This window comes from Euleptes europaea, chromosome 12, assembly GCF_029931775.1.
Source record: "Euleptes europaea isolate rEulEur1 chromosome 12, rEulEur1.hap1, whole genome shotgun sequence".
NCBI lineage: Eukaryota > Metazoa > Chordata > Lepidosauria > Squamata > Sphaerodactylidae > Euleptes > Euleptes europaea.
In genome coordinates this window covers 39,587,467-39,615,130 of record NC_079323.1, presented here as the reverse complement: position 1 = coordinate 39,615,130, position 27,664 = coordinate 39,587,467, and the positions used below count along the sequence as shown (strand labels likewise).

Sequence of the window (27,664 nt, the reverse complement as noted above, 5' to 3'; positions counted from 1 at the left end):
TCAACAGTGTTTTTTTAAATTTATTATGCTAAAATGCTACAAATTGCAGTAAATTATTAGTAAACTAAGTAGAACATGTGTGTTCGCTATTAGGCCCTCTGCCTATAGAGCACCCTGGAGACCTCTGTGGAAGGAAAGTTCAATACAGAAACAAATATGAAACAGGGGAATAATTCAGTGTTGGAAGAATGGAGGTCTTATTTTGTCTGTGTACCTTATCACATCTCTGGCGAGCAATAAGCTACACTGCCCTGAAATAGCATATATGCTTCTAGCGTTGAGCAGGATTTCTTCACGAGGTTTGCCCTGCAAGTGCTAAGAATTACCCCACAAGAGCCAATCAGCATGAATAGCCGATTCATTTGTAAGGACCATCCATCAACATTTGGTTTACCAAGTAAGAGTCCCATGGCCTATTTATCATGTACTATATATATTTGAAGGGATGCCTGGCAAACTCCTTTCAGAAAGAACACCCAGGGATAATATACAAGCTTGCTCGATTTTCTTGAAATGTGTCCAAAGCTCACCTTTAAACACTACGTAATTGCTAGTAAAATATAATTCCAAAGCACTTGAGAATATATCCTTACATCCCATCAGTTCAAGAGGAAACATAGACTCCGCTTTTGTACTCCCAGCGATAATCGAAAGCCTGAGATTGGTTCGCCCAGCCAAGAATGATGAGAACTACTTCAACCATAATTGCAATAGCAACCAAATGCATTCTGATTACCATTGCTTTTAATTTTGCCTGAATAATGCCTCATAGGAATCTGTTTCTTTAGTCAAATACGTATTCTAAACAAGTCTACCTTGTAATGAATTTAGGACTGACGTTTTTAGGTGATGGCTGGCTGGGCTGTCGTAATGCCATATACCGTATTAACTGCTGAAGGAATGACACTGTGAACAATAGAATATTATTCACAAAAGTCGTTTTTTCTGTGTTGGGAAGTTAATAGGGATGTGCACCAGCACAACAGTTCAGATTTGGGGTTTTGACCCTTTGGAGTCAGAATTTTCAAAACGTGTAATTTTTGACTATCTGGAATGCACTTAAAGTCAGTAGGAGAAAACCACCTCCCAAGGCAAAAATGAGGCAAACTGGGTTTTTTTAAGTTCCCATTTCCTGCTGCCAGTGGCAAAAAACTGAGAAGATCCAGCAAGGGCACAGCAACAACCACACTTCCCAGAAAGCAAGGCCTGGCCATCGAGCCATGGCTGTAGTCTGGGCACCTGGAATCCTGAACACTGCAAGCGTTGCCAGGGTAGCACCGAGCAGGACACAGTGGAGCAGAGACCAGCTGGTGCTGGGAGGCAGACCAAGCAGATCAATATGGAATCTCTTCTATGCTTATGGGTAAAGATACATAATTCTGAACCTACTGCTTGACCAGCTTGGTGAAGAGTCCCTTTTATTTTGGACGTGTGAGAACTTCCTATGCTGATCAGCAGCTTCCCTTGTTGGATAGCTCTCTAAAGCATAATTTAGCATTTTTGCAGTTATTTTAACTTATGTTTTAATTATATTGCATTGTATTAAATAGATACTAACTGTTGGAAGCCGCCCTGAGCACGACTTGGTTGGGAAAGGGCGGGGTATAAATTGAATAAAATAAAAAAAGTAGAATAAAATAAATGCGCAGAGCAGAACTAGCAGAATGAGTGGAGCAGAGGCCAGATGGCGGGGGAACAGTGGGCAACCACCCCAACAGTATTGGGACACAGGGAGGGCTGTTTCAGCAAGTAGAGCAAATGGTTATGGGGCGGCAGTGGGATTATAAAGCAGCAATACCAACTTTGGATCTGGAAAAGAACAACGTAAAAGTGCTTTCTGATATCTATGACTGCTTTGAGATGCCATAAGTGCAGACAAGCCCCAGTTCTAGGCATTGCTGTCATCCTGATCCCACCTCCCTTGGTAAAACCACAGAAACACCAATTGGCAGACATTAATTTCACTAGCAGTAGAAAAGAGTAAGAGTCCTGTAGCACTTTACAGATAAACATAATTTCTGGCAGGGTATGAGCTTTCGTGAGCCACAGCTCCCTTCTTCAGATGCATTCTAGCTGTATCTGAAGAAGGGAGCTGTGGCTCACAAAAGCTCATACCCTGCCAGAAATTTTGTTAGTCTTTAAGGTGCTACTGGACTCCTGCTCTTTTCTACTGCTAGTGACAGACTAACACAGCTGCCCATCATGATTAATTTCACTGTCTTTGGGGAAAGTGTCGTACTTTCATTTGGGGAAAATGTCGTACTTTCATTTTCCAGACAGTGGAATGGGATTCCGAATGGGCTTCCAAATATTCAGAATTTATTTCTGAATATCTGGAAGTATAAAATTTTGAATTTGGAAATATTTAGTGAATTCTGAATATTTCCAAATCCAAACTGCACATTGTTAAGTGTGGCTGTGGAGAAAACCAGCCCTGCTGGCAAGAACAAGTGTATGAGTAGCTGGGATGGTTAATGGCTAGAAACTTGTCAGAGTTAGGAATGCTAAATGAAAGAGAGTCCAGAGGCCGGGTATTCTTAAGGAAGGTGACACAGTGTTCAGTGGGCTAAGAAACAGGAATTTGAGGGATGGGATATTAAAAAAAAAGAAAACACAGGAAGCAAGAAGGAAAGCGAACTCAGGAAAAGCCAGCTCATAAGGCATGGGCCGTAGAAGAGATGGGATTTGCTATATGTTATTTGGAGGAGGGGGAAGGCTGAGTGGAGAGAAAGAGTGCTGCATAGGCAGGGAGGCTGATAGAAGAAAGATAGAGTAGTGGTGACCTGAAACACAGGGAACAGAGGAAATGATGGATGGTGGAAGGTACTGAGTATCAAATAAATATCAAAGAAATAAAGTATCAAGAAGAAACTGGGGCTTAGGAAACTCTCCATGCAGTAGCCCAGGGAAGCAAGAGAGCTTTGAAACCTTGGGATAAATTAAGATCTACAGCAAATCCAAAAGAAAACATGATGCTAGTACCTCTAAGAAGACTGTACACTCGGTTTAAAGAGAAGATCTGCCAAGGTTAATACCAACTAATAACCCTCATCTGACATGATGCATTTCAGCCTTTAAAAAGGCACTTACAAGCAAAGAGCTTACAATTGCCATACTCCTGTTTTCTACTTTGATTGTCTCTTGTGAACGTAAAATAAATGTGAAAGCAGACTATTAACCTGGGCGAGTTATCGCCACATGCTTTTTTTGCTGCCTGATTGTGGCTATTCTAATATTTGCCAGATGCTGACACCATGAGGTAATGTGCAGTATGGTTTTTGTAAGTGCGGCCAGAATGCCTACAGCTGTTTATGAGCAATCAGTTGCAACATCCAGTTCACTGTTTTCTCATCCTGAATGCATCACAGTTACAATCATTATCACCACGGGGGGGGGGGGGGTGTATGAGTGCAGACAATTCTGAAAGACTATGAGTGGAGCAATCCTAAAAAGGTCTACTTTATCCGATAGGACTTACTCACAGGAAAACATTCTTAGGAGTACAGCGTAAAGCTACAGGAGAGTTATACATCTAGAAATCACAGGAGTATTAGTTTCCTCTGTGTGGGTATGTCAAGATGGCAGAAACTTCCATTACACTTCAAATACTGCTTCCATATTAATTATCTGACAATGTTTTGGTACTCAGGACCCATTATAAACTATAAACCTGCTATGACTAAAACTAGCATAGGGCGAAAACGCGTGGTTGCTTTAGCCTCCTTTATTCCCTGTTTCAGCCAGGATTCAGCCAGGATCAAACACATGTTCAGCGAAGCGCACGCTGAAACAGGGAATAAAGGAGGCTAAAGTGACCATGCGTTTTCGCCCATAGTCACAAGGAGCTGCTACAAATTGCAACACAGTGTTGGGACCCTGTTCACTGCCCAACTGCCATTGCCTAACGGTTCTGACTCACAGAGAGGCTGGACATCCTGGGGGATATCCAGCTGACTGCTAAGGGCTTGGGGACTCTCTTAGAAACTGCATTCAAAAGTTCAAGAGCAATTTTTTAATAAACCATTTAAATACTGTCTCCAGCACTTGGGTTTTCCAATTAGTCCTTCTAGTTACAAATTAGTTGAACCATCCTTCAACCTTTTAATGAAAAACCACTGGCCACAGGCATAACATTTACTGCTTATACATGTGATTATCTGCCCCATGGTTCAAAGCTGGAACTTAGTGTGTATCCATATTCTAAGGTTAAAAATTGCTTTTATGTCTGTTATGTATGTCTAGAAGCAGGGATAGCTCCAGGATAAGTGATAAAGTTTATTGTCTGCAGCTGAAATAGCTCCAGGAGAGTATCTACACTATCTTCAAGAGAGCTCCAGGCAGAGTATGTACACTATCTTCATAGCATACATCAGAAATTTGGAAGCAGCAAAACTGAAGCATTTCTGCAAGACTTTACCCAATGTGCACCTTCAAAAATATGACTATTATTCCTTGTAAATAAGGAAACTCCGTGAAACCTCATCTATTCAGCTTTCACTGCAGACTTTCGCTAACTCTTGAAATCCCATCTGAACAATCTATTCTAATTAAGGACTTCTCAGTGGATAAGAGTTCTTACTTTTGGTGACAACTCCCTCTAACCGAATGATGTTGGGATGGTCAAACTGTCCCATGATGCTTGCCTCTCCTAGGAAGTCTCTTCTCTGCTTCTCTGTGTAGCCAACCTTCAGGGTTTTGATTGCCACTGAAATTTCCTTTTTCGAAGGTAGTTTTAAGCGGCCACTGCATACTTCTCCAAACTCACCTGCCAATAAAAGGATATCATATAGGGAAGAGGTTCGGAGAAAGGGTTAGTATTAAATGATGACAGAATTGCTCACATGCCATGTACTTGTACCATGTATTATTATCCCAACACAGCATGCCTACTGAACACTATGAATAAGTTCTATATATGCTGGATAGTCTCTGCCATGGAAGAAAAGATCCAAGTTTAAGAGTGAAGTTTTCATGTCAGTCAGTTTTTCTTCTTCAAAACAGTAACAATGACTATTACTGAAGATCTACTGTAGTAAAGTAGTATTACACAGCAGCGTTAGATTCTTTAAACAATTTGTGTTTTAATAATTATTATAATCCTCACAGTAGTCATCAGAAACCCCAAGGAACTATGTAACTAGCAAAGACTGTCAAATTGTGACATGTTATGCTATTATTATTCCTTTTGAGATGATGAAGCAGCAGCAGAAGATGCATTGGTTTCTGTATGCTGACTTTCTCTACCTTTTAAGGAGAATCAAACCAGCTTACAATCTCCTTCCCTTCCTCTCCCCACAACAGACACCTTGTGAGGTAGGTTGGGCTGAGAGAGTTCACAGAGAACTGTGACTAGCCCATGGTCACCCAACTGGCTTCCTTTGTAGGAATGGGGAAACCAATCCAGTTCACCAGATTAGAGTCCACTGCTCTTCATCACAACACCATGCTGACTTTCATCGACGCATACCAGGATCCAAGTAACTGCGTGGATCAGGAGCACGTGCTACCCATTATGTTTCTGATATACAGAGTTGCCATGTTGTCTGAACAGAGCTAAAATATGTATTTTGCATGCATATTAACTTTGGGACATGCAAACCAGAACTCTGAAAATACAGTGGTCAGTTTGCGCATACAGAAGCAGAATGAATATGAAAAATACATATGTTGCCTCTTTATATATTTATTTAATTTATATCCTGCTCTATCCCGATGTAAGTTGGGATCAGAACGGGTTACATCATAAAATGCATTATACATTATAATATATTGTAAATACTTTAAGCTTAAAAGCCCTAATACTAAAATCACTTCTAAAATCCAACTGCACCCATTTTCATAAGCACAGAGAACATGGAAACTATGAGCGTTGGGAATATCTATGCACAGTTGGGAGGCTTCAGGTATGCATGAAAGTAACATCTGAAAAATTCTATTACTTCACTTTAGTCACGTGCTAAATATTCCCAAAATCTTGATAGACAGCTCAACAACGGTGGCCAGCACCTGCACAGTGTTCCCTATAACTGAGTCATCAGTGTTCCTTCCTTTCAGGAATTATATCTACTGTACCTCCAGTGAAAGATCAGTTACTTTTCACATTCTAAATTCTTGGACTATCCTCGGAGACTGGAAGTGTTGAGATTGCTCTTGTATAATGTATTATCAATGACTACACATGGCTAATTTAGGTGGATAGGTCAAGGAGAACATGTGCCATATGACAGTTTGACAATTTTTTACCTTCACAAACATTCACAGAATTTTCTTCGACATCTTAAAAAAGCCGGCTTCTCCAAAAGCCAGCAGCAGTATTTGGACAAGTATCATTAAAATAGTACGGAAGAGCATAAAAGGAGAATGAATTTTTGTATACACTTCAAATTGCAATGTGTTGTATTTTCTTTTTAATTGGTTGTAAGTCAAAAAGGTCATTCTGCCTGAAAACTATTTTTTTTTTGCATTTTTCTGACAATTTTGAGGCGCTAACACATATTCAAGCAACTGCATAGGCTGTAACAAAAATCCCAATGAATAAAACCTTGACCTCTGCAAGCCATATCTGCCAGCATACTTTACTCAGCTCAAACAGCACTCTTATTCAAACATTAGCATTAGATTGATAGTTAGGACACCCTGAGAGTTAAACACACACACACACACACACAAAGCATGACACTAGATAGAAAAAGGAAAAAAACATTTTGCAATGTATCTTCTAACACCTTAACCTAAGGTTAAGAAGGGTTACTCCAGCCCATTCATTTCAATGGGTTTAAACTGGAGTAACTCTGCTGTGTTGCATTTTCTTTTCTTTCTATAAACCTTAATGGTTAGATCAGCTATGAGAAGAAAAGTTGGTTTTTATATGCCGACTTTCTCTACCTCTTAAGGGAGACTCAAACAGGCTTACAATCACCTTATCTTCCCCTCCCCACAACAGAGATCCTGTGAGGTAGGTGGGGCTGAGAGAGTTCTATCAGAGCTGTGACTAGCCCAAGGACACCCAGCTGGCGTAGGAGAGGGGAAACACATCCAGTTCACCAGATTAGCCTCCACCACTCAAGTGGAGGAATGGGGAATCCAACCCAGTTCTCCAGAGTCCACCGCTCCAAACCACCGCTCGTAACCACTACACCACGTTAGTCTCCTACACCTATGGTTGTGTGACAGCCAGAAGAGCTATTCTTTTTGGTTCGAGCAAACTTGATTGCTAAAGTGTATGAATTGTTCTCTGTAAAAAGTGTGCATGGGTTCTGATGTCTGATTTTCAGGAAAAGAGGGCAACTTTCCTTCTCTCTCTATACCACTGAGTGGTTTATTATACAGAAAATAAATTACATTGATTAATTAAAAAACTAAAACCAAACTAGATTTGCTACACCATGAAGCTTATTAGCTTGATTTTCAGCTTGATTAGCTTGATTACGTTGATTTTCAGAAGCATTCCACATGCACAAAGCCTGCGGAAGTCACTGAAGCCCATAATGTTTGCCATACTATTATGTAGATATTATTTAGTACGTAGATTTTACTATAAATGTATTATTTAATGTGTTGGTTTTTAATTCACACCTTCTCAAGAATTTTGGGTAAGTAATGCATAAAATAAACCCAAAAGTACCAAGGGAGAAATCCCACTTTGCATCTTCTGCTTCTTCCCAGCATTGCTCCCTCTCTACGAGGTCATTTTCACATGGGGTTGCCAGGTTTCCCCTGGCCACCAGCGGGAGATGGGGGGATAGGGTAAAGGCAAATTAAATGATGTTTAATGGGTTGAGTATTGGGAAGTCCCATGTCAATTATGCTTTCACCCATCCATTAGACTGGAGAAGCTGTTATCTCTCAGTTTCGAGCCTCTTGTCTGTGAAATGGTCATCATGAATCATTTGTGAAGATGTACAAGAAAAAACAAATGTCCGTAATTTTTCTATTATTTCAGGAAGGTATGGGTGACTACTACTGCACAGTACTATGCAGAACTACTGATTAATAGTACTGATGTGTGTGTGTGTGTGTGTGTGTTAAGTGCTGTCAAGTCGCTTCTGACTCATGGCGACCCTATGAATGAAAGTCCTCCAAAATGTCCTATTTTTGACAGCCTTGCTCAGATCTTGCAAATTGAAGGCTGTGGCTTCCTTTATTGAGTCAATCCATCTCTTGTTGGGTCTTCCTCTTTTCCTGCTGCCCTCACCTTTTCCTAGCATGACTGTCTTTTCCAGTGACTCTTGTCGTCTCATGTCGTCTCGTGACGTGACGTGAGCCTGTTTAGTCATTTTAGCTTCTAGGGTCAGTTCAGGCTTGATTTGATCTATAACCCACTGATTTGTTGTTGTTTTTTGTTGTTTTTGGCAATCCACGGAATCCGTAACACTAGTACTGATAATATTTTTTAAAAAGAAGAGTTGGTTTTTATATGCAGACTTTCTCTACCTTTTTAAGGAGAATCAAACTGGCTTACAATCTCTTCCTCTCTCCACAATAGACCCCTTGTGAGGTAGGTGGGGGCTCAAAAAGTTCAGAGAGAACAGTGGCTTGCCCAATGGCCACCCAGCTGGCTTTATGTGTAGGAGTGGGGAATCAAACCCGGTTCTCCAGTTTAGAGTCCACCGCTCTTTAACCATTTCACCACACTGGTACACAATCCTAGCTAGGCACACAATTGATTTCTGATTTTTCCAAATAAAGGTGTCCTGGGGGTGGTGGGGGGAGAGAGACTAATTTAATTGCAAATCATATGAACACATGATAGAACTTTGTTTTTAGTTTAGACGGACTGGGAATAGAAGGCTGTAGGTACCTATTACCGGAACAACTTTACATGATTTAAATGTATTCAGGAGATAGTGGACATTTCTATTAATGTAGGCACTTGCTGCCTCAGTAAATTGCATTGTGTTGAGAATTTGCACACAGATGAGCTTGAGATGTAATGGTTCCCCCTCTTCGGTATGCTTTAAATCACAACTCTGCAATACACGGAGTCCTCTGTGACATTCTGTTTCCTGTTCAGATAAGAAAAATGCCTTATGTGAGCTTTGTGAGTCTTAGGCATTCTGTGCTGAAGCTCTCGTTAATGAGAGCTAGGTAATCAATCCCTGCTAGGGTGTAGACATTCAGGTGAATGACCTGAGTCCAGCAAAGAATGTTAAGTATATTTTTATTCATGTAAGAAGGGTGATTAGCACAGTACATTTATTTAGATGGATATAAGAATACACTAACATTTTACAGAACTTAACTGCAGAACCAGGACCTGCATGTATTTTACGTTCATCTTGACAGAAGAGCTCAAATATATGCTGACCAAGTGGCCATGTCAGTGAGACAGGTTATATTCCTAGACATCAACATTTCCTCTTTATAATACATAGGGAAATATTACTGTTTCCTTGTTTCTGTCTTCATGTGCTTTCAAGGAAAATGTATGACTGTATTTAGTATGAGTGTATGAGTGTATACAGTGCATGAGTGTATTTAGTATTTATGTATCTGTACTTAAACACTAAGGGTACTTTCACACATACCAAATAATGTACTTTCAATCCATGTTGCAGCTGGATTTTACTGTATGAGATGCCAAAATCCACTTGCAAACCATTGGTAAAGTGCATTGAAAGTGCATTATTTGGCATGTGTGAAAGCGCCCTGAAAGAATAATGAGAAATGGCTTTGAATGTTATACGAGCTTTAAAGACTTGCTTTTATGTCTTTTCAGATCTGCCAGCCCTGACTGAATGTAGCATGCACTTCATTCCACAGAGTATATTTACAAATATCTGTGGGAGAACTCTTCCCCCTCCCGAACCATCATTATACTTTCCCAGCCATCTGAATCGTCCTCAGAATACAGTATATGCTCCTAATTTGGGCTTGCTAATTATGTTTACTCAAATACATTCTTAAGCTTGCTTTCATGAACAACACCCATGATTCAAACTTCATAAGCACCAATATTCAAATGGAGGAAGAGCCATCTATTCTCTTTCCCATCAAGGAATGCTCTGCACAGATTGCTGATGGATTTCAGTCTTTTAACAAGTTTATTTTCATTATCTTCACAGCACCTTCAAAAGCCTGATGGCTATCTAAAGGCCATCTGTGAAATTTATAATGAAATCAAAAGTTAAGAACGGGGAAGAACACTTACAGATCAGAAATATTAGATTCACATACATCATGCCTATACGACTTGTGTCCCAGGAAAGCATATATCAGAACCCCACCATGATCCCAGTATACATCCTATTTTCCTTATGTATCTGGGTCTACAAAACAGAGAAAATCACAGGCACCTGGCAGACTATCATAAGTAGCAACAGTGGGGTTAGGGTTGCCAGGTACCCCTTGGCCACCGGTGGGGCATGGGGGTAGGGATGCCATATCCAGGTTGAGAAACTCCTGGAGATTTGGGGATGGAGCCTAGAGAGGACAGGGACCTCAGTGGGGTACAATGTCATACAGGCCACTCTTCAAAGCATCCATTTTCTCCAGTGGAACTGATCTCTGTAGTCTGTAGATTAGCTGTATTTATGGGGGATCCCCAGGTCCCCTCTGGAGGCTGGCATCCCTAGCTGGGGTGCATTCTGATTGGCGGATTACACATTCTGCAGGCCACCTATAGATAATGTATGAATGTAAGACGTCACTCCTAATTTGTTACATACTGTCTTATTCCTGACTCAGGTGGGCCCATTATTTGGATGCTAGGTGGGATTTCAACTAAAATTGTATGGAAAGACAGGGTATCTATCTTTTAAGTTGAACACCACCACCCCAATTTGCTTTCTACCTGAGCTTTTCCACATCTCGAGCCATTTCGAAGGATGGCCAAAACTCAAGAGCAGTTCTCTAGGAGGCCCAGAAGGATACACCAAGATGAGGGAAATGGCAAAGATCAATTTATGAGTAGCGCTCTGCTCAAAGTTCTCTGGGTATACAGAAACTGCACCTTCTGCTGTGCCAACTGTGCAAGAAATTAGGAACTGGAGCCATCAAAAAGAAATTTCCACTTCACTGATTCTTAAAATTGTCCAGCACAATACATTCCATTGACACCATCAATGACTAACAGCAGACAATCAGCAATGAAGAACTATATTCAAACCTAACATGTGTCAGTATTCTCGTGTTTATTTAAAATGCTGAGGAAAGCCATTATTTTCATTGTCGGTGACCTTGGGGCTGTTTTGAAAAGATGCCCAAAATATAAAACACATTTGAAAGCATCTTTATGGGCCTATTCAAACTGCCTTTATAATTTATTTGAGCAGCAGATTGCTAATGGTTTTTTTTTTTGTCAGTTCAGACACAACCAGTTTGGCTTCTGGTTACTAACGGATTTTTTTTAACCTGTTCAGACAAAGCCGCTTGTGCCCCATTCGCAAAGTGAGGCTGAGCCGTTTTTTATGAAAACTGCTTTAAACCATTTTCAGTTCTTCCTTGAGCCTCTGAATCCCTCCAGTAAGTTGTTTGAACTGCCTGGAGCGTTTTGTGAAGGACTGTGTTTGTTTTCCTGCCTTTTTTGCTGGTGCATTCTTTTCTGGCTTTTAAAAAAAAAACGTTCTGAGATTTGTGTTATAGCGCTATAGCGTTATAAATGCAAATCTCAGAACATAAAAAAAAGCCAGAAAAGAAGGAACTGGCAAAAAAGATGGAAAGACAATTAATGGGGCTGTTTAAACTAGCCAGAGCGCTTTAGAGATGGCTCATAGATGGATTGAAATGAGCTGTATGAACACCCATCTTTGTATTGCTTTATTCCAAAATGGGCCAACAATGGATGACATCCACTTTAGAATGGTAATCTGAATAGGGCCTATGAGTCTTTGCTTCTAGTGAATGGAATTCTGTGGGGTGGGAAGAATGGAATCCCTGCTGTAAATCCAAACAGCCTAAACACAGATTATAAAGAATGCCCGTCTCAATTTTAATTAGAGACTGCACAACACGTTACACTGCTGGTTTATATCAACTGACCTGTGGAACCTATTATGAAAAATATCGTTTTAATCAATATCTAAATGCTTTTAAAGCATTTTAAAGCTTTTTAAAATGAATGCATTAACATCTGTTTTAGAGAAAATTGCTAAGAAGCCATGAACTGCTGTTGAAGCATCTATTGCCACTCTGAGAAATTGCCCCAGTTAGCAGAGATAGTTGAATCTGACAATGGTGGTTAGAATAGATTCTCTTTGTATCAGACAAGAATCTCTTGCAGAAAATAGGCAGCCTAAGGAGCTTACATTGTACCTGAGAAATTCATCAGTGCAGAACAAGACATTCTGGGGACTATACTGGCTGCCTCACCACTTGCTCTTAAATGCGTTATCAATCTTATTCTCTTTGTTCTTAGTTATAAAGAGCAGTAGCCAGTGAGTATGCTGTTGCCTGCGTGAACTGACGATGATAGAAAACACTGCACTCGTGAGGGGCTTTTTTTTAAAAAAAGATGATTTATTTTTCACTGTTATGAGTGTGCCAGTTGCTACGAATTAAGCTATAGTTTATTAACTAAGATGGATTTATTAGGACCTGTTTTGAAACTCACACATTTCTCTTTGGACAGCAAGTATTTGTTTAAACAAGTTGTTACTGATGCAGGATTTAAACAAAGAACAAGCTATTCCAGTATTATTATTGCTATTATTGCTGGACCTACGTCTGTCAATGCATCTTTTCAGAGGTCCGCTGTTGTGGGAATGAGCCAGCATGGTGTAGTGGCTAAAATGGCGAACTCTAATCTAGAGAACCAGGTTTGAAGAAGAAGAGCTGGGCTTTTATATGCCGACTTTCTCTACCACTTAAGGAAGAATCAAACCAGCTTAAAATCACCTTCCCTTCCCCTCCCCACAACAGACACCCTGTGAGGTAGGTGGGGCTGAGAGAGTGTGACTAGCCCCACACATGAGTAAAATGTGTTCATGTGTGTACCTTGGTGACACTTCTGAGGCATCGCTTAGAGGATGCAGGAGGCATCCTCAGACCAGGCTCCCATAACTACTGACTATAGCTAAGATGGGTCAGGCATTACCACTACCCAAATTTGTAGGGCTTCAGGGGTGGGTGACCTAGAAACACAGTTAAATTCTGAGGTGCTGTAAGAATCTGTTACAACTGCACTGGGGCTTGGAAAAGGGTCATCTACAGAGCAATTAGACAGGGAACATATCCTTCTCCTGTCTAAATCTGGGTAGTTTACACCCCCAACAATGGAGAGGTTGTTAATTTGGTTAATTTAAAGCTTTTCATCATTTCTGGTTCTTTAAATTTATTAAAGTCGCAGTCCAATTTTTATTCCATACTATTTGCATTTCAGCTTGTTTCTATGTGCGAGCAATAACACATCTGGTGCTCTCTACCGCCAGAAACACAGTACTGAGTCAATTGGAACATTAAGCAAAACCACTATATTTCTTCTTCTTACTAAAACACCTATTTGTTTTTTCTGTCTTTCGATATAGAAAAGATCTGAATACACATAGGCTGCATCCGTGCTTCATTGGATATTGGACAATCAAAGTTTCAAATGACTGCCATGCACAACATGCTGTGCGGATGTGACCACAGTGCTAAAAGAGGACTCACCAAATAATATTTCAATGTAAGCTGTATCAAAGAGCAAAAGTGACTTTGCTGATACCGGTGCTCTGCTTGGGAAAAGGAACACGGTCTAGATAACCAGATCGGTCAGTCAAAATGGTTTTGCTCCATTCCGCATGCAGAAACCTTTCAATAACTGCTCGATCTTCGCAGCACGTTTTCTTAAGCAAAACATTTGCATCCGAAAGGCACGAACACCGCTTCTACACTGAAATTCACTGTATAGCAATCCTTACCTGCTCCAACAACTTTGTCAATGGCAATACTAGTAGCATCGAGTTCCTTTGCAAACTCATGGACGGCTTGAGTGGGATCTTCATAGGTATGTGGATCCACGTACGTTCTGAGGCCTGGAAGTTTTACTGTTTTAAAAACATTGAGAGTGAAAAGTGAACCTTCAGTAAAGAGAACCATATACACAAAAGCTAATCAGAGCATTAACAAGTATGCAGTGTAAACAAAAAAACCCCCATTATAGTTAAAGGTGCAAACATTTTTCTGGTCAATGACCAAAATAACAATAAAAATAAAGTAAAGGTGCAAATTTAACTGGGATCAAATCATAACCTTATCTCACTGCATAAAAACATTAGCCAAATTATAAGGGGGGCATTTATCCCCCAGATCTTTCAAGATAGAAGAAACACATAATCATGCCTTCCCTTTCAGTATCTGGATGCCCTTTTTAATGGGACAGAAAACATTTTTTCTTATAGATTTATTCAGGCAATACAACAGCATAGAGTTCAGTATGGCTTAAATGCCATTAAATTATTTATCATGTTTCTATCCCAGCCTTCTCCTCAGGAGCTCAGGGGAGCATACAGATCCCCCTGTTTTGTCCTTGCAACAACCCTGGGAGTTAAGCTGAGATAGACTGATTGGCCCAGGAAATTTTCTGGCTGAGTGGGGATCTGAAGTCAGGTGTACTCAGTCCTAATCCAGCATTTTAACCACTACATCACCCCTGTTCTCCTTAAAGTTTACTGGATAAATAGGTATTGGAATCAGGAGTGCCATGTAATGTATAGGTCAAACTATGTTACCGAAATGCTCCTATGTTTTAACAACGTATTTTGTACAAAAACACAGGAAGGATTTATTTCCCCCAAATTGAGTTCAGGTATATTCATGATAGACAAAACCCAGAACTTCTTCACACAAGACATAATTAATTTATGAAAAGTGCTTCCACAAGATGTGAACACAGGAACACATGAATCTGCCTTATACTGAATTAGACCCTTGGTCCATCAAAGTCAGTATTGTCTACTCAGACCGGCAGCGACTCTCCAGAGACTCAGGCACAGGTCTTTCACATCACCTACTTGCCTAGTGCCTTTGACAGGAGATGCTGGGGATTGAACCTGGGACCTTCTGCATGCCAAGCAGATGCTCTACAACTGAGCTATGGTCCTTCCCCATAAAGAGCAATGGTTGGGGAGGCTTTCAAAGGGAATAAGGGTTATGGAAGAGAGGTTGATGTGGTTAGTAGCCACACTAGCTACAGGTTTACAGGCAGTCTACTTCTGAATGCTAATTGCTGAGGAATCCACAGCAGAAATGGGTTTCCATAAGGATGAGGCTCCGCTCCCTCAGAAAACAGGATGCTATTTAGACTATTTGGTCTTTTGGATGTGCACATGCTCTTATTGCTGTGAAAATGTGACCAAACCACTCACACAATTTAGAAATCAAATGTAAACATTTCAGAACTTGAATGATAAAAAGCAAGTTTAAGCGCTAATTTCCTCAAACAAAAATGAGAGATTATACTCAGAAAAAAATGGGGGGAAGCAACCCGATTATCCCAGTTTGGCCTGAGATCCTCTGGGCTTGGGAGCTAAACAGGGTTGTCCATGGTCAGTATTTGGATGGGAGACCACAATGAAATACTGGGGATGGTACACAGAGAGAGGCAATGGCAAACCACCTCAATCCATCTCATGCCTGGAATTTCCATTTGTGACTTGATGGCATGTTCTTCTTACCGGGGGAGTACTTTACGCAATATAACCTGTTAGAGTCTTTCCCTATTATTCGTATTCCCTGTTACTATATATGGGTGTGAAAGCTGGACCATGAAGAAAGCTGATAGGAAGGAAATGCGGTGTTGGAGGAGAGTGTTTTGTGGTGTTGGAGGAGAGTGTTACGGATACTGTGGACTGCCAAAAAAACCAATCAGTGGGTTATAGATGAAATCAAGCCTGAACTGACCCCTAGACGCTAAAATGACAAAACAGAGGCCATCATACTTTGGTCACATTATGAGAAGACAAGAGTCACAGGAAAAGACAACCATGCTAGGAAAAGTTGAAGGTAGCAGGAAAAGAGGAAAACCCAACATGAGATGGATTGACTCGATAAAGGAAGCCACAGCCCTCAATTTCCAAGACATGAGCAAGGCTGTTAAAAATAGGACATTTTGGAGAATGTTGATTCATAGGGTCACAATGAGTCGGAAGCGACTTGACGGCACTTAACACACACACACAGTCTTTCCAGCAAAGCGTTAGTACTTAAAGAATTATTTTGAGGATGCTCTTTCAAACAACAGTATAAGTTGACAACCTCAACGTGGTGCCTGGAGTTCTCCTGGAATTACAATCAATCTCCAGACCCCCGAGACCAGCTCGGCAGTTCTGGAGGGTGGACTGTATGCCATCACACCTTTGCTGAGTCCCTTCAGCTCCCCAAACTCTATCCTCCCCAGGCAACACCCCTAAATCTCCAGGAATTTCCCAAGTCAGAGTTGGCAACCCTAAAAACACACACCCCTACAGCAGCAGATTGCCATGGGTTAAAAGTCTTGTAAAAGCTCCCTGCCATCTACAGACTGCTGCTTGCCTCCAATAAAAAGCAACAACAGCTATTTAAAAGCCTCTAAATGACTGGGAAGGAGGCTGCTGCTTCTTTTTTTTATAATTCAGATCCCAGAGGTTCTGTGTTATCAGGTGGCTAGACACAGAAAGAGCATAATCCATTGATACCAAATTATTAATGGCACTTCATATAGCTAAATGGGTTCTGTCATGAACAGTGGGTAATAAACACGTGTGCACGTGTTAAGCTGATCTGCTTTACAGCTTTTCTTCTGTGAAAGCCCATAATTTCCATTTCTATTTTACTACCTTGAATTGCCCTACAGGCACCAAAGGAATAGGCAGGGCTATTCCAAGAGAGGGCATGTCCAGAAGTGGGCAAGCAGAGATTATTTGAGGAGATGAAATACAGCTCTGCTTGTCTGAAGTGATATTATAGGATACAAAATAAGGCTGCGGGGAACAGTTTTGGGCTGAGACTTTTTCTCAAGCAATTCAGACTCAACTGACTGAAATATACCAGCTGCTACGGACTGAAGTGCAGGAAGTTTATTACAGCCACAGAAGTTAGTTTATCCTGTTGCAATTAACCCAGGAGAATTTTGGTTTTTGTATTTTCATTAGATTTTAACCAGCTACCAGTGGAAGAATGCGTGGCACCGTTGGATTTATACTCCCCCAGTGACAATTTGGGGGAGGGAAAGTTTGGTTAGTGAGTCTTAGAAGATCCAATTGTAGCTCCAAGCATTAAAAAAAGAATCAACTTTAAAGAAACAACTTCTTTCCACTAAAAAGACTGCGGATAAACATCTATTTTATTTGCTTCCTGTTCCAGAATAACTGAGAAGAGCAAAACCATCAGTATGGCCACTTTACCACAAGAAGCAGAGGATCTCCAGAAGACTTAACTGGAGCCAGGAATCACTGAATTTTGTTCTAGAAACCTGATTTGAATGTCTAACTGCACATTCCTGACTTCCGGTGGTGGCCGCACCCAAAGGCCTTTGGAGGCTGGTGATGGCCCACGCCGGCACAAGGGCCCAGAGCGCTGGCGTCCGGGAGGTGCACACCAGTGTTTGTGGCCCCAGCGCTGGTGTGCAGGGCCAGTCTCCGGCCGCTGCCACAGCAGCGCTGGGCCCGGATGCCAGCGGAGCCTGCCACCGGTGTCCGGACGTCGGCAAAGGCTGAGGCGGCAACCTGGGCAGCGTCCCTGGGGCGTAATGGTGCCGGCCAGGGGGCAGGGGTGGCATTAGGTGGCCTCCTGAGCCTTTTTGGCTTGGGAACGCCCCCTCTTTTTGGGGGGCCGAGGTGGCGTATCTCCCGTGCAGTCAACTATGAGGGTTGCACGGATTTTTGGCGCCGGGCGTTGCCTCCTAAGCCCAGTGAACACATTCCTCTCAGGATGCGCTGTAAATGTAGCCATGTAATTTGTGAAGTAATAATTAAAAGGGCTTCCCCTAAATCAGGTAACATTTTCATAAAGGTATATTGTAACAACATTGTTCAGGGAGGGCCTTTCATAAAAGGAATAAGACTATGAACTATACCACTGTGCACAAAATGTAAAGACAACAACAACAACGATTAACGCATTCACTGGTTTGACTTGAACTTTTATGGTTCAAGGCTCTTTTAAGATGAGAGATGAAACTGGGGATGCCAAATGTGTTCAACTTAAGAACCAAGAGAAACAAGAGAGATCACTATTGATGGTTGTTTGGATATTAAATAGCTTTTTTAAAATCATGTGCTTTGCTGATTAATATTTCTGTTGTTATGCTGATGACTGACCAATGTTTACTAACCACTTGTAAATCAGGGAATAAGATTCCCAGGCTTCAGGGATATAAACGGAAACTGTATCCCTGAAGACTGGAACTCAGCAAACCGCAGTCAGTCATCAGCACAACAAAAGGAAAGCACTTTGCACTCAGCTCAGGATTGGCCATCTTCTGGTAGATCTCTAGAGAAGTGGCATGTTTATTTCCCAAACAACAACTAACTAAACACAGTGTTGTCATCTGCAAACTTTACAGTTTACAGTTTCAGGCATAAAACAGGTATATTTTAGGAGACTAGAATTTGGCAAAGCAGTCAGACCTGTCTGTTCACCTGTTTTGTCTTGTTTTAGATGGGAAGAATTTGGACTTCTTCAACATAGGTAAACACTAAAAGAACCAAAAAGCTGACCATCTTGAATATAAACTCTAGAAGAACAAAACAAAAAAAACCCCACAACCTCCCCCTCCACACACAAACCTGTTCCTACAATGAACAGGTTTTGAGTATATCTCTATCATCACTTAAGACACATATGGGAGTGGAGTCCAGGCTTTGTGTGGATTCAAGGAATGCTTGAGCATTTGGACTGCTCTTTTAAGTAAATACTTTCCTTTTGGGCATGGAATAAGCTTTGTGAGTGAACCAGGAATGGTTCAGTCACAGTGTAAATGGTGCTACTTAAGGAAAATATTTTAAAAGGAAGACCCCATTAGATTAAAATAGGAATCAAATTAAGGGTAAAAATTTGCCAGAAGTCATTTCTGCTCTGAGTGAAATAATATTTTGTGTTGGTTCTTGTAGGTTATCCGGGCTGTGTAACCGTGGTCTTGGAATTTTCTTTCCTGACGTTTCGCCAGCAACTGTGGCAGGCATCTTCAGAGTAGTAACACTGAAGGACAGTGTCTCTCAGTGTCAAGGGTGTAGAAAGAGTAATATATAGTCAGAAAGGGGTTGGGTTTGAGCTGAGTATTGTCCTGCAAAAGTATTGTCCTGTAAGTATCAAGATAATGTGCTAATGAGGGTATGGTATGTTAATATGGAACCATTGTATCCTGAAGTGATCTGTTAATGTGTGTAATCCAAAACTAATCTGTATGGCTATTGTTGAATGTTGTCTTTGTCTGGAGGTGTTTCAGGGCAGGAAGCCAAGCCTTATTCATTCTTAAACTCTCCTCTTTTCTGTTAAAGTTGTGCTGATGTTTGTGAATTTCAATGGCTTCTCTGTGCAATCTGACAAAATAGTTGGTAGAATTGTCCAGTCTTTCAGTGTCTTGGAATAAGACCCTGTGTCCTGTTTGTGTCAGTCCATGTTCAGCCACTGTTCAGTCTTCATCGGGACCACAAAACGCAGCATACAAACAAGGATAAAAGAACATGAAAGATACTGCAGACTTGGCCAACCTGAGAAATCAGCAGTGGCTGAACATGGACTGACACAAACAGGACACAGGGTCTTATTCCAAGACACTGAAAGACTGGACAATTCTACCAACTATTTTGTCAGATTGCACAGAGAAGCCATTGAAATTCACAAACATCAGCACAACTTTAACAGAAAAGAGGAGAGTTTAAGAATGAATAAGGCTTGGCTTCCTGCCCTGAAACACCTCCAGACAAAGACAACATTCAACAATAGCCATACAGATTAGTTTTGGATTACACACATTAACAGATCACTTCAGGATACAATGGTTCCATATTAACATACCATACCCTCATTAGCACATTATCTTGATACTTACAGGACAATACTTTTGCAGGACAATACTCAGCTCAAACCCAACCCCTTTCTGACTATATATTACTCTTTCTACACCCTTGACACTGAGAGACACTGTCCTTCAGTGTTACTACTCTGAAGATGCCTGCCACAGTTGCTGGCGAAACGTCAGGAAAGAAAATTCCAAGACCACGGTTACACAGCCCGGATAACCTACAAGAACCAATGAACTCTGACCGTGAAAGCCTTCGACAATATTTTGTGTGTTTCAGAACTTTTTTGTAGGCTATTTTCCAGGGAAATCATAACTCTGATATCTTTTTTTTCACATTTTTTAAAAAGGACTGTGGACAGTCAAAGTGAATCCACAGAAATTTAACTATGGTTACTGATTTCAAAACTAGTGATTGTGACATTCCACTATATACAGGTGGGGAGAACAAATTTTGACCTGTTATTTGTCCAGGACACATTTAAAATGGCTGTTTCTGTTTTATATCCTAATTAAATTTGAATAATGAAGACCTCATGATGTGAGGCACATGTCGCTAAATGGGTAGCTTGAGCCCAGTGTGTTAACTGCCAGCAGTGTGGCCCTAAGTAGCTGGATCTCACAGCTTGTGTGCTTGCCATAAAGAAAGTATAGTCACGTTCTTGTGGGGAAAAGGCTCTAGAGAAAAACCATTTGAAGTTTCATTTGCCCCAACACAACTGCAATTATGTAGAGGTTTTAATTTCAGCAACCACATATAAAACCACGCAGAAGGAATTAATTATCAGATACAAAAAAAGGACAAGAAAACGAAAAGAAAAATCTGTAATTGATCGGCAGTGTTTATGCTATGTAAAAAAAAATACATTACATTACAGAGGGAATGAGATAAAGTACAATACATGCACTAAGCAATATAAGTAGAAAAGGCAATCCAGGTTATGGGCTGGTGGTCAGAGCTGGTGCAAGAGAAATTTACATCTTCTCCTATCCAAGTTCTTTCCTTCTTATATGCAAATCCCTGCCCCCTCACATTTGTTAAACATTTCAACTTACAAACATTAACCATCATTTAACTCAAACCAGGACTGGATATAATTGCACAGTAAAAAGCAACATATAAATACTATAGTGTGGTCAGCTGTTAAGGTGTGCTAGTTGAAAACATTAAACAAGTACAACCAAGCAGGCATTCCTGTTTTGAGAAACTATTTCCAACTTTTTTGAAAACAATATAGATCAGATCTATTAGTGGAGGATTTCTTCTAGACAACCTATTTTGGTTCCAGCTTTAAATATCTGTCAGAACAAAGGAAAACTTCTGAACTTCAACTCAAGCTTCTGAACTTTGACAAATGAAAACTTCTGAACTGCAACCCAAGAAGAAAGATTTCAGAAATCGGCAATAATAATAAGAAGTAGCAATGCCATTTTAGAAGCTGGCATTGCTAAACAGGATTACTATGAGGCTGACTGATTTGATAAGCATGAAAGGGCCTGGCTATGATTTTTGCCCCCAAACATGTAACATGACAGAGGTTTTGAAAAGCAACCTGAATAAACAGAATAAATCTTGATACAAGGAGGACAGAAGAAAAGCAGTTTGAAACCAGTTTGCCATCTGAATTTAGAGAGAATCAGACAGGGAATGACTTGAGAACTGTGAGTTGTCTGAAAATGAAGCATACTAGGGGGTGCTCTTTAAGAAATGGACTCAGGGTTAGCAGCTTTGCTACCTTTTGGTAAAATTTAGATTTGTTGTGAATAGACTCTGTTCACATATTTATAAACAGACTCTGTTCACATATTTATAAACAAAGTGCATGTTATAAAGATACCCTAGGTATTCAGGACTTTCATCCAAAAGCCGACCAAGTTTATACTGCTGGTCTGGAACTTCTCTCCACTAGAGGAAATTGGGAAGATGAGAGTCTTTACTGAGACAGAAAATATTAACAGTCTCACATATCAGTTAAATAATAATACATACACAGACAGTCCATTCCTGAGCCTTTGGCGGCCGGGGTCAGCATGGCTGAGGCGCTGCTGCGGTGCCTCCAAAGCTGTCCCCCAGCCTCCAAAAAGCTTTAAAAAGCCTTGTAAATATTTTTTTGCCCCATTGAAAACACTGTTGCTGTCGACGGTGTACCTGGGGCGAAATGGGTCAGGAAGCTGCCTACTGGCAACTCCGCCCCCTGGCACGCCCCGGGAACGCCCCCTGGGATGCCAGCATGGGGGTTTGCGCTGGTGGAACGGCAACTGGAGGCCAAGCCAGCATCCCTGGGCCATGCTGCTGTGGCAGCGCAGGGACGCTGGCATGAGCGGCCCCACGTGGCGTCCCTGCCTCTCGCGGTGGCACAAGTGACCTGGGTGCTGGCGTAAGCAGCCCGGATGCTGGCGCAAGCACTTGCACTCCTCCTGAGCTCTTTTCCACCAAGAGCTCAGGAATGGACTGATATTCTTACTACTTTGTGAGGCACATTTTTTTTAAGGATTAAAGAAAAGAAGGTTTAGCTGGATCTAGTATTAATTATAGAGGTGTTTTCATTACAAAATATTCTACCTAATTTAATGCATCTGAGATCTTACATTGCCAGTTTAAATTTGCCAGGGTAATGTGATACATCTTGTTTAACCCAGCCGTTATGCATGAAATGTTATGACACCAGAGGTCCGTAGCCTGGGCTGGCGTTGTAATGACAGGCAACCAGCATAGCAGGACAGCATGAATACTGCCCCAGTTTAAATGAGACTCTAGATGCATGCAAAGTTGCATGGGTTTTCCCTACCCACCAGCATCATGTTTAAATATACCCTCAATGTGAATTCATTCACAGTACAAAGAGCTCGGCTAATATAATATGTGACATTATGTAGTCCTTTTTGTAACTTACAGTGCCCATTGCCAAAATACAGTCTCTTCTCATCAGTGCTGTGCTTTGATTTACTATGCCCACAGAATCTACAAGAAATAATAATGAAGAAAATCAAAAATGAATACACTGTTGACATATAAAAAAGAGAATGAAACAATTAAATACCTGGCGGAAATTTTAATACCAGTTATTTTCTCTGTCCCTCACAGAGCTGAGATAGGTTCTGAAGGAATTTGAGGAAACTGGCTAATGAGAAAATATGTTGATTTTTGACCACACCAGTTTAGTTTTACAGTTGCCTCAGAATGCGTTTATAGCTGTTTTTTACAAGTAGGACTGGTGCTACTATTGTTTGCAGCCTCATTAAAGTATGTAGCTGTGCCTATGTCCGGCTCAGCAAATGGAGGCCTAAATGGGCTAACCATTTCATTTATTTATATGAAATATTTATATTACACCTTGTCTCTTCAGACTCCGGGCAGCTAACGATGAAGCAACCAGGTCGTGATAACACACTATAACAGTCCAATTAACAAGCTTAAAATGCACAAATAATAAAACACTCAAGATTTAGAATGCAGAGAATTAAAAAGACAGAGAATGGACACCGCCAAATCTGCTGAACAAATTTAGTTTCCAACAAATGCACTCTGGAACAAGCCTGTCTTATATGCTTTCCTAAACACAGCATAGGGTTGACATGTACCCGCTGGGGGTGGTAGATCTCCCTTCCCCAGCAGGCCTTGCCGACCAGCATTCCAGCAGCAAATGGGAGAAAGAATTTTCTTAAATCACTGTCGGGAACAGCATGATACCACCTCTCTAGGAATGACCAGAAAGTCTATGGTGAAATCACTTATGGGGAAAACCTAGAAGTGACATAAGTCCTCTGTGGGAATCACTGAAAACACTATGGTTTAACCATAGAGTTTCAGGTGATTCCTAGACTGGTGGGATGTTATGTCGGTATTTTTCTGGAAGTGATACCATGCCATTGCTAACAGCCATCCCCCCATGACCCTGCCCTTCTTGGTCTCCCTCTGGTTGCCTGGCCAGGCCCAGCAACCCTTATGTAGCAAGTGAAGGCAATCTCTGCACTGCCTCTGGTAGGCCATTCCAATAGACTGGGCCCACCATCAGAAAAGCCCACAATGTAGTTATAACCATACAGACAGTTCCAAGATAGGGCGCCTTAATGAGAAGGCTGTCTGTGGAATGTAACGGGTACAGGGGTCCATTCGTAGAATCATAGAATTGGAAGGGGCCATATAGGCCATCTAGTCCAACCACCCGCTCAGTGCAGGATCAGCCCAAAGCATCCATGACAAGTGTTCATCCAGCCGCTGCTTGAAGATTGCCAGTGAGGGGGAGTTCACCACCTCCCTAGGCAGCCAATTCCACTGGTGAACTATTCTTACTGTAAAATTTTCCCTCTAAAATTTTGCTACCCTGAATTTTACTACATTGCTACCCTGAAGTGTATCCCCCCAATCCAGTATGCCTGCATCTCATTTTTTTTGCCAGAACTCTGCACTTATCCTTGTTGATCTTGTTCACTTCTGCCTACTTTTGCAGTGCATTCAGTTCTCGTTGGATACTATCTCTAGTTTCCAAGTGGTTCACTACTCAGTTGGGTGTCATCTGCAAATTTAATGAGTAGTCCCTCCACTGCTCATCCAGATCATTTGTAAAAATATTGAAAAGTACCAGACCCAGAACCAAGTCCTGTGGCATTCCACTGGACACCTCCCTCCAATAAGATGAAATGCCATTGACAGCTACTCTTTGGATGTGGTTCTCCAACCAGTTCCCTATCCACCTAACTATCCTAGAATCTAGCCTACAGTGCTCTAGCGTACCCATCAGAACGTCATTGGGAACTCTATCAAAAGCTTTACTGAAATCCAGGTAAACAACTTTAACGGCGTTCCCATGATCCAGTAAGCTTGTCACTTGATCAAAGAAGGAAACGAGGTTGGTCTGGCAGGACCTGTTAGGGAAAAATCAAAGCTGACTTCCCCGGATCACCAAGTTGTCCTTCAAATGCTCACAGATTGACCCCTTGAAAATCTACTCCAGTATCTTTCTTGCGACAGAGGTCAGACTGATTGGCCTATAATTTTCTGGGTCAGCCCTCCTGCCTTTTTTGAAGATTGGGATAAAATTTGCCCTCCTCCAGTCTTGTGGCACATCTCCTGTCCTTTAAGAGGTCTTGAAGATGACAGACAAAAGCTCTGAAAGCTCTCTGGAAAGTTTTTTGAGCACTCTTAGGTGCATACTATCTGGCCTGGGATTTGTACTCATCCAGTGTAGCCAGGTAACTCTCAACAACCTTTCTGTCTTTGTTAACCAGCTGTGCCTTGCCTACTACCATCTCTAGATGAGCCTGTTCTCTTCTTCGGGGGGGGGGGGGACTGAGGAAAAATACGCATCGAGCCCTTCTGCTTTCTCTCCGTCCTCTGTCAGATTTTCTCCATTTTTCATTCATGTTGCCTCTTTTACCTTGTGTTTGCTCCATGACAGTGTCTTAGCAAAGGTGTTTATTGTTCTAATGCAGCAGGAGAGAAATGGAAATAAAATAGCTAAAATAATGATGAACTCACCTCCCAATCAGGATGTAAACCACAATTGTGAGCAGAATAATTGCCACTGCAGCTGAAACGGCAATCATTACAACCTGGCTATTCTCACTGGAGATGGAAAAAGCTAGAAGTTAAAGAAAATAAAAATGAGTATATATTTATATATATATATATTACCACAGACAAATGTAGGCAGCAGACAAATTAAGTCATTACATCACTTTGTTCTCAACTTGGGAACAACCATGCTCAATTTCTCAGCTTGGAATCTATTTACTCTTTACTAACTGATTATATACAACGAAAAGAGAAGACAAAGTTCTATAGATCTGTTTACAAGTCTGTAGTAATTAGGGAAAATAAAATATACCACAATGATCATCATTAGTTTTTACTGATGAATTAAAATCAAACTAGAAATGTTTAGCTATAGAAGTCTAGCATAATGGATGAAACAGTTCAGCATTCCATGTTTAATTTCTTTAGTAAAGGATGTGGTACAGAAAATGGGAGTCTTAAATCAGCTTTGTTTCAGTTCAGCTCCTAACACAAATTAAAAACCTGCACTGGTTACAATGGACATTTGACTTCTCTCCCATAATCACCACTGAAATCAATGGAAATTAAAAGCGCTTCATCTTCGCTGGATTGTATCCAACACAATCAACTATGCAAGGAGCTACGCATTCAAATTCTGAAAGTTAATGTAACACAAGAATACCCATATTAAATGCATGATGGCCAATGTGATCAATGAAAATTTGTTCCCCAAAATCAGTATAATAAATAATCTAATGTCTAATTAGCATAATAATATCTAGAATATTTCATCGCCGTTATAGTAATCTGCCATGGCAAGTACATATATGTTTGCTCAACACAAAAACATATTGATTTCCCATACTTTCCCATACATTCTCAAAAAGTAGGCTTGGAATGATTTTTAATACTCTGTGTGCATCATATAATTTATTTCAAGAGCTAAAGGTTACTTTAATAGCCGTTTGTTAACTAAAGTATGGAGTTCAGCTATTTTTCCAGAAAGAGCTGGAATTTTTAAAAGCTCACAAATCTCAAAAAATTCAAACATGTCAAGTGCAAGCTTGTTTGGCTTGCTACTAAATTTCTTTGTTTATTTTTGTGAGACATTATATTCTCCAAACAGAACATTTCTTAAACTTCAGGCACTTGGGCCCTGGGACAAGTAAAACTTATCACTACAATATCTGTGGTGTAATCTGCATTATGCTATAAGGTTGGAATTCCTCCTTCCCTCTCCAAAATTTATACATCTGACAAATTAATCAGGGCTAACTAGTAGATCATTATATTATTGCTGAACACCATTATAGCTGAGACAGACAGATTGAATGTTAAGCTGTCAAATGCTTTCTATAATTCTGTTGAGGGAAGGGAGTCTCAAAACTAATAATTCAATTTGGAATGTTACAAGATAAGCATTTAAAATGTAAAAGGAGAACATTTCATTATTTCAATTTTAAAGTCTCAATCTGATTTTTTTTAAAAATGACATTGTTAATTTTTAGTGCAGGCAAAGTTATTTTAGATATTCTGGGTCTGAAGAATATGTAAAGTTCTTAGACAATGACCATGAAAAAAGAGCTATTTAAGCTCATGCAAGGGTCTTAAAAACCATCCTGATGGAGCAGACCAAAGTCCAGCATCCTATTTCAATAGTAGCCAGGCAGATGCTTCTGGGAAGCCCACAAGCAGGACATAAAAACAACAGTCCTGCCTAGTTATTTGACTCGCAGCAACTGGTATTCAGGGTTTGTGGCAGACCACTTAAATTCTTTACTTTTTCCCCTTTGAACAGCAGATTCCTCCATGCTGTGTCACAAAGAACTTTAGAAACTCTCCTCCAGTTTCAAGAACAGTTTATCATGTGACATGGGGGGGAGGCCTTAAGTTTAAGAAAAAACATGTTCTTTGACTGCTAGGCAATTCCCACCCCCACTCCCTTTGTAGAATATGAGTGAATTTGATTAGTTAACTAATATAAAATATAATAATGAGTCACTGTGGGAGCATAGACTTCTTCTCCCAACAAGGACATCAACTGGTGGATAAAGCATGATTGTGTAAATATCAACAATCCCTATGATGTAACCAGTAGAAGACTACATAGCTCATTTTGCGCATCTATGTCATTCTACAAACTTCTGAAAGAGCTTCTACTTTTAAGAGAGCTTGAAAGTTCTTGCTTAACTGTTCAAATAGGGGACCACTCTAGTGTTTTATTCTTTTTTTTTTAACAGAGTGCAAAC

General features: G+C 40.7%; 1 protein-coding gene across 1 annotated transcript in view; it reads right to left on the bottom strand.

The window, feature by feature from the left end:
• EPHA3 (EPH receptor A3) overlaps nucleotides 1-27,664 on the bottom strand; it is a 260,564-nt gene that overhangs the window by 22,259 nt on the left and 210,641 nt on the right. The window contains exons 8-11 of the mRNA XM_056858063.1: nucleotides 25,398-25,500; nucleotides 22,813-22,880; nucleotides 13,839-13,964; nucleotides 4,580-4,765 (exon numbers count right to left, since the gene is read on the bottom strand). Coding sequence (XP_056714041.1) covers nucleotides 4,580-4,765; nucleotides 13,839-13,964; nucleotides 22,813-22,880; nucleotides 25,398-25,500 — 483 coding nt within the window. The remainder of the gene's footprint in view (nucleotides 1-4,579; nucleotides 4,766-13,838; nucleotides 13,965-22,812; nucleotides 22,881-25,397; nucleotides 25,501-27,664) is intronic.